This window comes from Enhydra lutris, unplaced genomic scaffold, assembly GCF_002288905.1.
Source record: "Enhydra lutris kenyoni isolate GAN:26980312 unplaced genomic scaffold, ASM228890v2 scaffoldscaffold2, whole genome shotgun sequence".
NCBI classification, from domain to species: Eukaryota; Metazoa; Chordata; class Mammalia; order Carnivora; family Mustelidae; genus Enhydra; species Enhydra lutris.
In genome coordinates this window covers 25075115-25091153 of record NW_019154086.1, presented here as the reverse complement: position 1 = coordinate 25091153, position 16039 = coordinate 25075115, and the positions used below count along the sequence as shown (strand labels likewise).

Sequence of the window (16039 nt, the reverse complement as noted above, 5' to 3'; positions counted from 1 at the left end):
CTCCCCTTTATCCTTTCACAAGTATTTCACCAATAAATCTCTAACATATTTGTCTTGGCATCTGCTTTTGGGAGACTTAAATGAACACACAGTGTAATGTAATTCATATCAGCATTTTCCATGAGCACAAATTTCTTGAAAGCACCATTCAGGTGGATTAGGAAAAGACTAATCCCCAATTTATACCTTTTACTACTGTTCTGTTATGCCTCCTTCCAGGTAGAGCTCTGCCCATTGTTTAATCAAAACTCTTCTCAAACAGAATTAATGCCTCTATATGTAACCAGTGTGTGAACAGTGAATAATTTCTCAACCAACATGCACTTAATCGATTTAATGGTTTCACCTAATTTCCTCATTTCCTCTGAGAAATATGTCTCTGAGAGCCCAGAACATGCCGAATTCATAGGGGTAGTAGAACAGCTCAGAATGTCCTTGTACTTCTGCTCCCACTAGTTCAGATGCATGTTAGTTTAATTTTTCCCAACATATCAGTTCAGTTTTATTTATTATACAACGATTCTGCACTCAAACTACTTTTCAAGTCTCTTGAATTTCTTGTGTTTCTTTAATAGAACAAAAGCTGGAAATCCTTAATATTACATTATATTTTTTATGAAAGTTACTTGGAACTTAAATTGTTAGAATCAGGACTCAAAAAAGTTTTGGCTTAATTTTAATATTAAATTATTTTAAAGTGATGTAACACACTTGTAAATGCTTTAGGCTTAAATAAAATATTTATGGTGTGACATCATTCCCTTTCATGATTTCCTTATTTCACCATTTTTTAATACATAAAACATATGCCTTGAGAAGAGGACTTCTAACTCTTCTTTATGCTGCAAACTTTCAGACTATATCTTCTATGGATATAAATTTAAGTACATTGCTAAAACTAGAATTAGGTCTTATTTAAAAACATGGAGAACAAGAGGCATTTACCTCATATATATCACCATTATGGTTCCTGGAAAATGGATAAAATGCCCCAAGTTGCATCCACCTTCTGCAAAGCTCTTCTGTGGTATTAGCCACAAACCCACAGATGTCCGCTCCAACCTAAGTAACAAATATATCTATTATTCATAGGGTAAAGAGACTCAAATTTGCCCAGAGCATCACATTTTATGCCTCAACAGATTAATTTACATTATTTAGCAATCTTTTTGTTTGACTATCTTCATGTATTCCTCCTTAACATACTTTTATATTTTCCATTTTTGTTATGGAATTATTTTACACTTTTTTTTACATTATTTTACACTTTTTTTCATTGCCTCTTTATACATTGTTAGTCTTATGTACTTTCTTCCTTTGATCTAATCATTGTTAACTCAATATACAATGTGAAATTATATTATTAAAATGTGTTATTTCTTAATCAATGAATCACCCCATGATTTTTTTTCTTTTATAATATATTACTATAATAGTAAAATAGTAAAAAATGTTGCCTAACATGCAGTCATATAAAATTTCATTCTTCTTCCTTCAAGAACCCTCCAAAAAAACTACTATTCTTTTCTTTTTTTTTTTTTTAATATTTTGTTTATTTATTTGACAGAGAGAGAGAGATCACAAGTAGGCAGAGAGCCAGGCAGAGAGAGAGGGGGAAGCAGGCTCCCTGCTGAGCAGGACCCTGAGAACATGACCCGAGCCTAAGGCAGAGGCTTAACTCACTGACCCACTCAGGCGCCCCAAAAACTACTATTCTCAATTTGGTTGTTTATATTCATTTAAATTTTTACAAACATTTATTTTTTTTCCTAAATAGTATGTAAGTACCCATAAACAATATATAGTATTATGTTATATATTTATTAACTTTATGTAAATGGCATATTGTATGAATGACACAGCATTTCATTTTTTTCTCAAAACATTATTTTTATGAGATTCACTTGTGTTAAATGTAAACATCTAGTTCCCTATAATATAGGATCTCATAACTATGAAAAATGCTCCTGTTAAGTTTTATATATAGGTTTCTTTGTGAATATTAAAAAAAAAAAACTTAACTATTCTTCTATGGTATTATATATATAAATATTTTCAAGATTATTTTCTTGGCTTATTGGAAATACACATTGTTTAATCAAAACTGGTTGTAACCATTTGTAAACACAATGACAGTACATGAAAATTTCCATTATTCCGTTTCTTCCCAATTACTGTTATTTTCAGACTTTAAAAAATATATATTTTTTTCCCAAACTTTTTACTTGCATTCCTCTGATTACTATGGAAGTTGAGAACTTTTTCATATTTTTACTGAGTCCATATGGGTTTCTCTTCCTACAGAATTACCTATTTATATCCTTTCCTAATTTTCTATTGTTTTTACCTTCTACAGGTTTCTAGTAGGTATTTTAAATTGAGTATTATTCATTTACTGTCTATTTAAAATAACTTTATAAAAGATTTTATTTATTTATTTGACAGACAGAGATAACAAGTAGGCAGAGAGCCGGGCTGGGGGGAGGCAGGCTCCCTGCTGAGCAGAGAGCCTGATGCCTGATGGGTGGCTCTATCCCAGGACCCTGGGATCATGACCTAAGCTAAAGGCAGAAGCTCTAAACCACTCAGCCACCCAGGTACCCCTAAAATAGTCTTTTAATGAACAAATTTTTTTTTTCACTTTGTTGTAGTCAAATTTGTTTCTTTATTATTTGTGCCTTCTGTGATCTGTTTAAGAAATTATTCCCCTAACCTAACATCACAGAATTATTCATATTTTCTTCTAATATATCTAAGGTTTACTTTTCACACATAAGTCTTTAATCCATCTGAGACTGATTTTTGTGTAGGGTGTGAGGCATGGACCCGTTTCTTTTTAAATGGGTAATCAATTTTTCATATGAATATTTGATACTTCCTCAATGATCTATAGTGATAGTGCTATCAGTAATTGTATTTCATTAATGCATGGGCCTGTATCTTATTTTGCCATATTATTCTATTTGAATATACAGAGACAAATATCATTGTGTTTATGACTACTTTATCAGATAGGGTAAATCCTTATGCTCTTTTCTACTTGCATTGTCTTCCAAATGAAGTTTAAGTAATCTTTGATGCTCCCCAAATTCACTTTATAGTTTAAATTGGAATATCACTGAACCTGGATATAGTTTGGGGAAAATGTGTATTTATAATATGCTAAGTCTTATTATCTATGAACATGACATATATTTATTTAGTTATTTAAAATTTTCTTTAAAAAATCTTACATTTAGTTTTAATATTTACTCCTAGATATTTTATATTAATTACTTGCTATAATAAATAACACCTTATCTTAAAATACATTATAAGATTGCTTATGTTTTTCTTCTTTTTCAGACAAAACTACTGAAAATGCTCTATTTTATTTAAATTTTCAAATCGCCTTTGTAATTTCATTTTGTTAATTTTTCTCTAGAAACTTTGTTTTCATGGCCTTAATCTCTTCTCTTATTTTAATTGCCTATTTCTTTCTTTAGGTTTATTCTGTTTTTCTTTTTTCCATTTTCTTAATTCACTTTACTCATTAATATTCAGCATATCTTTGTTTTTAATCTAAGCAGATATCCCACAGTTTTGATATGAAGCATAATTGTGAGCATTCGGTTCCAAGGATTCCCCCCCCCATTTCCATTCAGTTTATTTTTTGACTCACAAATCATTTGATAATGTGTTTTTTAATTTCCAAAGTCAAGAGTCTCTGTGTGTGTGTGGATGTGTGAAGTTTTTGTTGTGGTTTTTGTTCGGTTGGTTTTTGGTTTTCATTTTGTTTTGTGTATACGAAAGAAAGAATAAGTGATCACTGTAATTTCCTAACACATTTTACATTATTTCTTTTTATGTAGTAGCCTTCTTTGGTGTTGAATATCAACATGGCATACTTTTTTTGCTTGATTTAGAAATATCAGATTTTTTATATTTAGAGTTGTCTAGCATACATTTTTTCTGTTCTTAAAATCTTGAGACTTCCTCTTCATTTTTTATCTTTTATTTTACTATCTTTTAAATAGAGGAAATAGCTTTATTGTTTTTTAACGTAAACTGACAATCTAGTATTTTAAATATATTTAGACATTTGACATTTACTTTTTTTACTAATGTATTTGGATTTTTCCCTACCATCTTATCTGGTACATTATATATATTTGTAAGCTTTTTCTATGCTCTGTTTATATTGATATTTCTTATATGTATTTTTTTGATTTACTTGAATTTTATTTATTCTGTTTTCTCATTTTAATGGCTTGAATACTATAGTCATTTTCTTATAATTCTAATTTTTTTCTTATAAATTCTAATTTTTTCTTATTTTTCTTATAAATTCTAATTTTTCTAATTTCTAATTCTAATTTTTCTTATAAATTCCCTAAGAATAAGGATTGAACTTTTCCTGCAATATACCTTAGTCATTATATTGAAAATCATTAAGATGATAATATTACAAAAGAGTAATTCACATATTTTATAAATAACACTGTATGAAATTCCTTACCAATGGTATTCCAAACAAGTTGAACTCCAGCATTCCTGCAATAGACCATTCCATTTGTTCCCATGAAGCAGTATTATCTCCTAACCAATGTGCAGCATAACGTCCAGATCCAGCAAAAGTTGACCGGGTGAGAATAAAGCTTCTCTTATTGTGAAAAACTTTTTCTATGGCTCTAAAAATAAAAGTAAATTAATAAGATTTATTTTTATATAAATATAAATATTTTATCAATCTTTCATACCAATTTTTATTTATCTGTCAATATTTATTTATGTAAATATTGCAATCAAACAGAGAAAGGAAATCTATTAGAAGTGGTTCAGACTTTGGTTTTCTTTATCAAATTAAATGAACATGTTTTTTGTATCCATTCAACATTTGTTTTTAACATATATATGAGTCTATACTCATTGAAATCCCTGTATAACATAAGATTTCATAAACTGAATTTGAACTCTGTATGACTTTTTGTGACACAGTAATGTTGATGATATATTAATATCTGTATTTTCAAATAATAGCATGTGATGTTGGGATAACCGTTATATATTTGAGAGGCATTTTAGTTTGTTTCCTGAAGCTTACCATCCACAACCACTAGTATTATTCATCTCACCTCTACTGGAATTGGAGTATTAATGATAATTTTTTCCATTAATGGGAAATATTCAAGAAAAGATACAAGTGTTTGATTTAGTAGATAAGATTATCCAGACTACCTTAGTAAAAATATAATGTTATCTTAAAGTGGCTATTCTATATTATTATCTTTACAATATTGAACTATAGTATTGCTTTTTGTTTCTAGAATTTATATATTTATACACTTCAATATGTAATGATCTACTGAGTTTAAAAGTAAAGTAAACACTATGAAGACAGTGTATAAAAGTGTATAATATCATGGCATGTTTTGGATTAGACAAATGTAGGTTTGAATTAAACTTGATCATGTTTACTTAATTATGAGAAAATTTAAAATGTATTGAGATCAAGATCTGGGTTTTATTGGCAATTGCATTACAGGTCTTTATATAATGCTTGGAAAATCGTAGGCAATCAAGTTATGATCGTCCCCTTTCTTTTTTTTTAAACTTGTTTCTTTTTTATATACAAGTGACACAGTGCCTTAGAAAAATTACTTTGGGAGATACTACCTAGAAAACTACATTTTAATTGAAACCTTTGATTTTGAAAAATAAAGACTTATTTAGAAACACCTCTCTCCTATGCCAATTGTGAAGTTCATGTTTAGAAAACCATTATATTCAGAGATAACGAACTGAGTCAAAACTTTGAAGCATAATTTAAATCTATGAATTAAAAAAGAATCACAGGGCGCCTGGGTGGCTCAGTGGGTTAAGCCGCTGCCTTCGGCTCAGGTCATGATCTCAGGTCCCTGGGATCGAGTCCCGCATCAGGCTCTCTGCTCAGCAGGGAGCCTGCTTCCCTCTCTCTCTCTCTCTCTGCCTGCCTCTCCGTCTACTTGTGATCTCTCTCTGTCAAGTAAATAAATAAAATCTTTAAAAATAAATAAATAAATAAATAAATAAAATAAAAATAAAAAAGAATCACAGTTAAACACATACATCACGTAGTTCTTGATTAACTAAGATCCACATTCATGAAGTTTAGTAAGATACTGGTGTTTTTAATGCCCTAATTTTTTACCATGAAAATACTATCCTTCTTTGTTTTCTTATTCTCATTATTTTCCAACTATATTAGGAAATTATAACATATATTTCTACACATTAAATATGAAAGAGGTTTCTGAATGAAATTGCACCTACTTCTCTGTGGCGATAGCCATGCTGTACCCATAGAGGCTGTGAACATCATAATGCTTCCCCCAGTATAGCACAGTGTCCATGCAAATTGTTTTGGAATACAGGAGTTTGTCAAGAATATCTTAGAAAAAAATATATAAGAAATTATTTTAAGACACATTTTGCCATTGTGAACTTCATAATCCTTAAATTATGTGCTATGTAAGATGATATTTAGTTTGAAAAAAAATGAAAGACAATTGAAGATAAGTTCTAATTAGGTCTCCACCCTCTATTCCTGTTAATTAACTGTAAGGTTTGCACTTTAAAGTAACAAATATTTGGTTTCCAAATTATAGTACTAAATAAACCCATAGAAAAAATACATTTAAATATATAGATATATGCATACCCATTTGTATTATACATTATATAAATATACACACATTTTAAAGCTTTATTGCTTAGTTCATTTAAAATTTAACTTATACACATATATATCTTTCACAATTACAAACCATGTAAATCTCTGCTTTTCAGAAAAGTTTTTATTGTGCTTTCATTTGCAGGCATATGTGATACTTCCATAATTATTGTCATCTTTCTTCAAATGTACTTACTGCTATTGCCCTAAGAGCAAATCCCTTCCTTTGGTTAATATTTTTTGCTTATTTTTAATGGTGAAAAACCCATTTTTTAGAATATGTGAGATGTAACTATTCACATTAGGTTATTTCTAAAAACTACATAGACTTACAGCATAGTGCCCACAGAAAGAATCTGATCACTTATATTGTAATTTCAAACAAATTTCGTTTGCTTTCATTAATTTTTTAATCATGGGCAGTTTATCAGTGATAAAAAAGTCAATATGCTATACCAAAATTTAAAATCATATTCCTTTTCTTAAGTATAAAAATTTAGGTCCAAAAGTAAAACAAAAACAAACAAACCAACAAAAAACATTGATTTCAGGGTCTCAAGATTGTATCAAAATTTGTGATTTAGAAATATATGCTAGGATTTACCAGTCAACAAGGAAAATTATTCTCAGCTAATGGTAAATAAATAACAAAATAAAACTTACCAGGAGTAAAAGGTGGATAATTTAGTTTGTTGCTTTCACATCCATTCTTTGAACCATGAACAAAGCTGGAAACTTCATTCATGTCCTGAATGGATATAATATGAACAGCAGACTTTAAGTAATAACAGAAGTATCTTAGATGGGATTCAGGGGTTGTATACAACCAAAATGTTTTTAATTTACCTAGTTTTAATTATACTTATAAAACAATAATTGTAAGTATTAAGCAACTGTCTTCTCTAAATAGTTATATCAGTCTTCTCACTGAGTCCACCATTGTCCATATTTCTAGCACATTCATTTATCCAACATGGTTGCTCATCTCAGTGGACATTTATCTAATTTCTATGATGTGCTTTGCTGACTACTAGGCACAGCACATTTTGCATACTCCTCAATTCCTATACTCTCAGAAGAGAATAAAAGTAAAACAAGGTAAATAGCATTTTGGTATTCTAATGAAAATAGTTAAAACCTTAATGAATCTCAATGAACCCTAAGGCAGCTGGACCACATTATAAGAACCAGTAACCTAAACATCTCTTGGAGGCCAAGTTGTGTTCACAGATTTTTTTTTTTTTTTTTGCTATGCAAACTGAGGCTCCAATATTGTCTTGTCACATACTAGTTCTCTGACTGTAATTTTAAATAAAGCATTTGAATGAAACAGATAATGTATATAAAATCATTTATCACACTACACAGACTCAAGAAATTATGAATTTCTTCTCCTCTGTTAATGCATTGAAGGACTTCTACACATTTTTTTAAAAGATTTTATTTATTTACTTGACAGAGATCACAAGTAGGCAGAGAGGCAGGCAGAGAAGCCGGTGGGGGGGGGGGGAGGAGAGCAGACTCCCCGCTGTGCAGAGAGCCAGATGCCAGGCTCAATCCCAGGTCCCTGAAATCATGACCTGAGCTGAAGGCAGAGGCTTAACCCACTGAGCCACCCAGACACTCCTACACATTTTTGAAGTGTATTTTCCACATCTGTGTGATATGCAGTCTCTGCTCTCACACAGCTTCACACTCAGTCAAGTCCCTTGTTAATTTTATTTTCCTCAGAAGAAATATATTTTCTTCATTACTCTTCCCTTCTGCCATTCACATCATGCTTAGATGGAATTAATGTGAAAAATTAAGGTTGTTCAAGGGAGGAACAAAATAAATTTCTCATTGTGGTAACAGATATTAAAAGGTAAATGTTTCCATTCCCCAAATATTTTCCTAATAATAATAAAGAAGAAAATTTATGTAGTTATTCTAAAGCATTGGGGTTATTTTATTGAAATTACCTGGGATATAATATTCACTTTTGTTTTCCTATGTCCAGTAAAACTAATACAAAGAGAAACTATGGTTACACGGCCAATAATTTTAGGTGAACTTAAGTGTATTTTCTTCACAAATCCATGAATTACATTAAATTTAAAAACAACTTCAACTGCTGAAATTCATAATTGGGAATTGAGTTGCATTATTTTAAACTTTAAGACTCTTTCTAAATTGTTTAACTCCTTTTGTATATAATTATTCTTGAGAAAATAAGAGGCAAAATATTTACTATGAAATTTATGTTTTTCTATTTGAATTATGTATTTGCAAATTTGTAATAAAATTCACAAGATCTTCTAGGATTCACTCCAAATAGACAATATTTACAAAATGTAATAAACAATTTTAAGAAAAATTAATTTATTTCAAATGAAAATTGATCAAAAATATTTGTTTAATCATCAATATTACACCCTATGTTCACTAAGTAGAATTTAAATAAAAACTTTAAAAAATAAAAATAAATAAAATATCTGTTTCAACATACAACCATGTAAACAAGATTAAATAAAATATATTATTTCACCAGTTCACAATATAAAGGGAGTCTTGTGTACTCAAAAAACCAAATATATTAAACTACTAAGGAAAAAAAATAAAAACTTTTATGATTTTAACCATATTTTACAACAAATAAAATATTTGCCATTTGATTATTTATTTTTAAAATATCCTGTCAAGGGTGCACCTGTGGCTCAGTGGGTTAAGCCCCTGCCTTTGGCTCAGGTCATGATCTCGGGGTCCTGGGATCAAGTCCCGCATCGGGTTCTCTGCTCAGCAGGGAGCCTGCTTCCTCCTCTCTCTCTCTCTCTCTCTCTCTCTGCCTGCCTTTCTGCCTACTTGTGATTTCTGTCTGTCAAATAAATAAATAAAATCTTTCAAAAAAAAAATCCTGTCAACTTGGCAAAATTTTATTATGAATATATTAAACATACTACACATAATGTAATAGAATTTATTTGTATCTCTTTAATGTATATTGTATATATGTATTTTTGAAAATTCTGGAAACATTTTTCTCTAACTTACACACATTATTTGAGTGATGCTACATGTATTTAATATCATGTAAAAATAAACTCAATTAGTATTTTTAACATTACAACCTGCACATTCAAAGCAGTGGAAGGTATGCGGAAAAGGCCTCAATGAATTGACAGTAATAAGTACACCTATAGATATTCAAGTGTCATTCAAATTATCCCAAATCAAGTAATGACTATTCCTAGGAATTGTCAACAGCATTTTTAGGGATATTTATGAAGGTTTTCTTTAAAGTCATTTGAAAATTGCATATAAATGTTTGGTGGCTAATAAAAACTTTTAAAAAATCTTGGGGCGCCTGCGTGGCTCAGTGGATTAAAGCCTCTGCCTTTGGCTCAGGTCATGATCCCAGCATCCTTGGATCGAGCCCCTCATCCGACTCTCTGCTTAGCAGGGAGCCTGCTTCCCCCTCTCTCTCTGCCTGCCTCTCTGCCTACTTGTGATCTCTGTCAAATAAATAAATAAAATATTTTTTAAAAATCTGTTGGCATTTCATAGCTCCACATGTGAACTCAATCTAAATAAAAATAGCCAAATTTTTCAAATAATTTTTAAAATAACTCAATTATTGTAATATTCCTATAAAATGTAGAGAGAACATAATCAAATAAGCCCCAGTTATTTGGATATATGAATTGTTGGAATACATCTTCTTATCAAATTTCAAGTTTCCTAGTACTATGTATAAAATTACTGAGCTTCTTTATGGAAGAATTCCGTTTATTAGATTTTTAAGAATGAAATCATAACATGACCATTACAATGTGTATATTTATTCAGAAAAAAAGATCTTTGAATTTTAAAAATATTGATTAATGCTTTTATTTTGAAATCACAGCTTCAGTCTTAATTATACCCAATGCATTAGGCTCTTATTTCTCAAGTATTGGATTTTTTCAAGAATGATGCAAAAAAAGATAATTCAAGTTTATGTTTGTATGCAAAAAGATAATTCAAGTATACACTTATATGCAAAAATCTATTTTTCAATGACTGTTGAGCTCATACCATTTTCTGAAGTGATTTTAATATTTAAACTTTAAATTCAAAACATTAGCTTGGACTTTAAATTAGAAATCAAGAAAACTTTAACACTATTTTAAAATTTGACCTAAAAATAAAATTTCAGCAGTTAAATAACAATTCTTTTTTACTGTATGTTCATTCTATCAGAAGAAATAATCTGAAGAAAGTGAAAGAATTAAGGACACAATTTAGCAGTAGGATTTGGCAGTTATTCAAGTAAGAGCTGAAAGTGGTATAACCACTGCTTATGCATCATATAAATTAATTCAGTGATTAGTGAGCTTTGAAATCATACTGGTTACCATGTGTTTTGTTTTTTTAAGCTTAGTCAAATGTTTATGTATTAGTATGAGAACAATTCTGCTATTCTCAGATGCTCTTCCTCGTCCCATCCCCTCCCTCTCTTTGATGATGAATCGAGTGTGTGTCTTCAGTGGATATAGGAAATGAAGTATTCTCTATGTACAGCACAGTCAGATTCTCTTTTACTATTCCTAAAGTGTCATTTATGCTGTAGCTCTTCTCTAATGGACTCAAACTGTTTCCTAAGCAAAAACAAAAACAATAACAAAATAAAACAAACAAATAAAAAAAAACCCAGAAACTTTTAATTTATATAATACATTGAAATTAGGACTGGAATTAAAAACAAAACTTAAAAAAAGAAAAAAACTTCAGAATGGAATGCAAAGTTTTGTTATTTCTATCTGCAGCTAGGTATTATTGTGATCTCACTAATTTTGTGTCAAATAACTAAAGCCTCTCCATCTTCATTCTATTCATCATAAATAATTCTGAGGATTATGCTAACCTCTAACTCAGTTCCATGTTGTTAGCTGAAAACATCATTTTCCTCTTTGTATTCTCCACAACGTACCTGATGTATTGATGGTGCAAAGTAACCACTTGTAAACTAAGTAACTGATTTAAAAAATAATCATTGAATAAAAATGAGCTATTCATGAAAGTAGAGATATTGTGTAACCAAATAACCAAAGAAAAGTATAGTTATCCCTAGGACATCCATTACCTCCTTCCAAAATTCTGTGCAGTTATAATACCTTTGAACAAAAACCCTGATGATATCTGTGTTTAGGTTTATTAGACTTTTTTTTTTTTTCCTGAAACACAGAATCCTGGGATCACGCCACTAAATCATTGACTATCATTCAGTATCATTCTATAAAATAAACCCAGAAGCAAGCAATCAATAGTTATAGAGATAAAACTTCATTCAAAGAAACTTTTAAACATTAGCATTTCCTTTAATAACTTTACCAGAAACCTAGGATTTTGGTTGTTGCTGTTGTTGTTTATCTTGTGATAATACACTTAGCCTATTACAATTTTGCTTCATTATATCCCATGAATTAAAAAAAAAAAAGTGTCCAAAGGCTGAGTGCTTATTTATTATTATAGTCCATATTGCTGTAATCGCTTGAATACTGTAGACCAAAATAAATATTTTTAGAATTGCACTACTTATCTCCAAATCTTATTGCTTTCAAACATAAATTATGAATCATAAAAATATAGCACCTTAGTGACAAAAATGAAATTGATTCTTCAGTGTGTTACTGAAGAAGAAAACTCTCAATTTACAGTTTTTAGTTTTAATTCTTTTCTAACTCAGAAACACAACAGATATGAATTTATACATGCTAGAAAAATATTTTGTTTTTATTTCATGTTCAATACATAACAAACTAGGGGCGCCTGGGTGGCTAGGTGGGTTGGGCCTCTGCCTTTGGCTCAGGTCATGATCTCAGGGTCCTGGGATCGAGTCCCGCATTGACCTCTCTGCTTGGCAGGGAGCCTGCTTTCTCCTCTCTCTCTCTGCCTGCCTGTCTACCTACTTGTGATCTCTCTCTGTCAAATAAATAAATAAAATCTTAAAAAAAAATACATAACAAACTCTACCTTGTCAAATTAACAATTATTTTATAGAAAAATATTTCTGTTAAGTTTCCAAAATTGCTTAAAATAGCTACTTACAATCCAAAGTCCATCATATTTCACTTCTTGATAGAAAATGTTGCACTCATCTGCCCACCAATCTATGCAGCTCGGATTAGTAAAATCAGGGAATACTGTTAATCCTGGCCATACCTAAAAGAATAGATCATTCACATATATACATATGAAAAAAGAAAAATAAGTAAGTAATAATTCAAAGTTAATGGGTGCAAAATAGTAAAAAATATTAAAGTTACAATACTGAACTTCTTTAGGTACCTGTGATCCATGTACCATCTATATTTATAATAATCTTAGGCCTGCTTTAAAATGCATTTAAGTGACAGTAGAGAGAGACCATAAAGCATTTAAAAAGGCAAAAATATAACAGCATGGAAAGAGGCTGCTCTTTTGACTGCAACTAAGTTTTTTTCTCAGCATCCTAATAGTTTAGGTTAAAAACAAATAAAAATTATGTAATATATTCATTGTTTGATAAAAGAAAGCATACTATTTAATTTCCAAAGACATTTGTTTCCAAGAAATTCAAGTAAAAAAGTCTTTGTATATTTATTTTTTTAATAAATGAGAATATGGCATTTGTTCCAATCATTTATATAATTATTAGCTCATTTAATCTTTACTAAAACTGTAGAAAAGAGGCATTATGTTTTAATCATCACTTTACAGATGAGTTATTTACTATAATTAAACCCACCTTACAGGTGAAAGGAGTGATAAACAGAGAAATTAAATACATTTAAGATCACACCACTAATATATGACACAGAAGGAATTCAAACACAGCAATAACATATCTGAGTCCATGCTATTAAACACTATACATACTATGTTGTCTCTTTATGATTTATGCTTCTTCAAATTGTCTACTTATTACTTAAAATAATGATAGGCAAGAGAAATTCAATTTCAGATGAACTGAAATAAATCATACTGTTTTATATACAAATTATGCATATTGACTAACTGATCCACCCATATCAAATGGAGCAGATCTTAATAAAGTATATTCTGTAAGATATTAGTAGGCATTATGAGGAAGAAATTCAGCTTTTATCTCCTGATGGAGCTCATAATTATTTGAATAAGACTTTCATCAGAAATTTTTACTTTGATGAATGTAATAGAATGTGATTAGGATATTCTTCATTATTGTAAATAATGCTATAATACACATGTTTTTTTATAAATTGACATTATCTCTTATTTTATTTCCTTTGATTAAATTACAGAAGTGAAATTACCAAGTCAATATATCTAGACCTTACAGTTTTTGATATATTTTATAAGGTTGTCTCCAAAAGAATGTTTATTCTGGTTAAAATTATGCATTTGGGATATAATCTGTTTCCTAACTCTGTTTTTATTAGCTTCGTGACATCAGGAAAGTTACTAGGCCTTTTTCAAATTCACTTTTTCACCTATAAAGTAATAATTCTAATCTATCTACCTAATTATTTTATTGTGAGGATTAAACATAAATCATAAACTTTAATACCCAACATAAAAGTACTCAATTTATATAAGCAACTAATTTACCTCAAATTATTAGAATTTTTGTAATCTAAATTATATTTTGTTAGTTTTGTTTTAATTATATATAGCACAGAAAATTACCTGCCTTCTCTTACAAGAACTGTTTTGGAGATCATTGAAATATTTCCTGTCTAAAATTTTTTTACATGATTAAAATACCAAGTCCAGATTTGAAACCAACTACGCGCACACACACACACACACACACACACACTCTTATAAAAACATTGCACAACAGAAAATCGTAACAATACAACTTTAATGAATATCATAATTTACCTCTCCAATAACTGCTGTAGTCCCATCTGATTCATTTACCCACACATTTTTTGCATTTCCCCTATCATAGGTCTCATATGCTGCTCCATTGGTAAGCTTATCTATTGAAATTGCAGGGTCCTAATAATAGAAAGAAGAAACTATAGAAAATCTATTAAGTTACAGAAGTGTAAATATTAAAAACATATTAAATATATAATGTTATTACCAAGATGATGACATATTTCTGTCCATGGTTATGTAAATCTTGAACAAATTCAGGGAGCCCCTGAAATGTAACTTTATCATAAGTAAAGTCTTTTTTGGCTTCCATATAGTCAATATCAGTGACCTGTGTATCCTGAAATTAAGTAGAGTATATTTTAATAAGTAGTAAAGAACTCTAATAACTTCAACCTTTAAGTCCAATGAATTAGTATTATAAATTTATTGATTAAAAAGTAAATGTACTTAGATCCCTTCTATTTCATTAAAAACGGTGTTGTAATTATTTATAAAAGTAATTTTTCTAGGGGCGCCTGGGTGCCTCAGTGGGTTAAAGCCTCTGCCTTCGGCTCAGGTCATGATCTCAGGGTCCTGGGATCAAGACCCACATCAGGCTCTCTGCTCAGCAGGGAGCCTGCTTCCTCCTCTCTCTCTGCCTGCCTCTCTGACTACTTGTAATCTCTATCAGATAAATAAATAAAATCTTTAAAAAAAAGTAATTTTTCTAGTTCTAAAGTACAAAAGCATTAAATAATTATTCACACTTGTTTCAGTGATGGTCACTGGATAATTACTATGTTTTACATATGGGAATCATTGTATAGAAAACAAAACAAAGGGGCACCTAGATGGCTCATTCAATTAAGCATTCTGCCTTCTACTCAGGTCATGGTCCTGGAGTCTCAGGATGGAGTCCCAAGTTGTCAGACTCCCTACTAAGCAGAGAATCTGCCTCTCCCTCTGACCCTCCTCCCCCTCATTCTCTCTCTCTCTCTCACTCTCTCTCAAATAAATAAAATCTTTAAAAAAAAAAGAAAAGAAAAGAAAACAAACATATTATGTAAAATACTTTAAATTTTTTTAAAGATTTTTGTTTGTTTATTTGGGGAAGGGAGAGACTCTGAAGCCGACCCCGTATGGAGCACAGAGGCTGACATGGGGCTCAATCCCACAGTTATGAGATCAGGACCTGATCTGAAAACAGGAGTCTGACACTTAACCAACTGAGCCACCAAGATGCCCCTAAGTATTTTTTACCTTTAAAAGTCTATCGTCTGTAAAAAACAGTCTATATTAAAAAACTGAATGTGATGTTCACAGTTAACTATGTATTCTGTTCTAGTATAACTCATAATCAGTTCTTAGAATTTCAATAAGACCTGGTCTTATGTATGGATTTGAAAAATGCTTTATCATTAAAATGCAGCTTAGTAATCCATACATTTATTATTGTGTGATAATATTTAACTTGGTGTATATTCCCACAAACCCTTCATCCCA

General features: G+C 30.3%; 1 protein-coding gene across 2 annotated transcripts in view; it reads right to left on the bottom strand.

The window, feature by feature from the left end:
* LOC111149399 (sucrase-isomaltase) overlaps nucleotides 1-16039 on the bottom strand; it is a 93864-nt gene that overhangs the window by 62384 nt on the left and 15441 nt on the right. For both annotated transcript variants that reach the window (XM_022506437.1, XM_022506428.1), the window contains exons 10-16: nucleotides 14763-14894; nucleotides 14555-14674; nucleotides 12758-12871; nucleotides 7355-7439; nucleotides 6292-6409; nucleotides 4499-4670; nucleotides 946-1062 (exon numbers count right to left, since the gene is read on the bottom strand). In XM_022506437.1, coding sequence (XP_022362145.1) covers nucleotides 946-1062; nucleotides 4499-4670; nucleotides 6292-6409; nucleotides 7355-7439; nucleotides 12758-12871; nucleotides 14555-14674; nucleotides 14763-14894 — 858 coding nt within the window. The remainder of the gene's footprint in view (nucleotides 1-945; nucleotides 1063-4498; nucleotides 4671-6291; nucleotides 6410-7354; nucleotides 7440-12757; nucleotides 12872-14554; nucleotides 14675-14762; nucleotides 14895-16039) is intronic.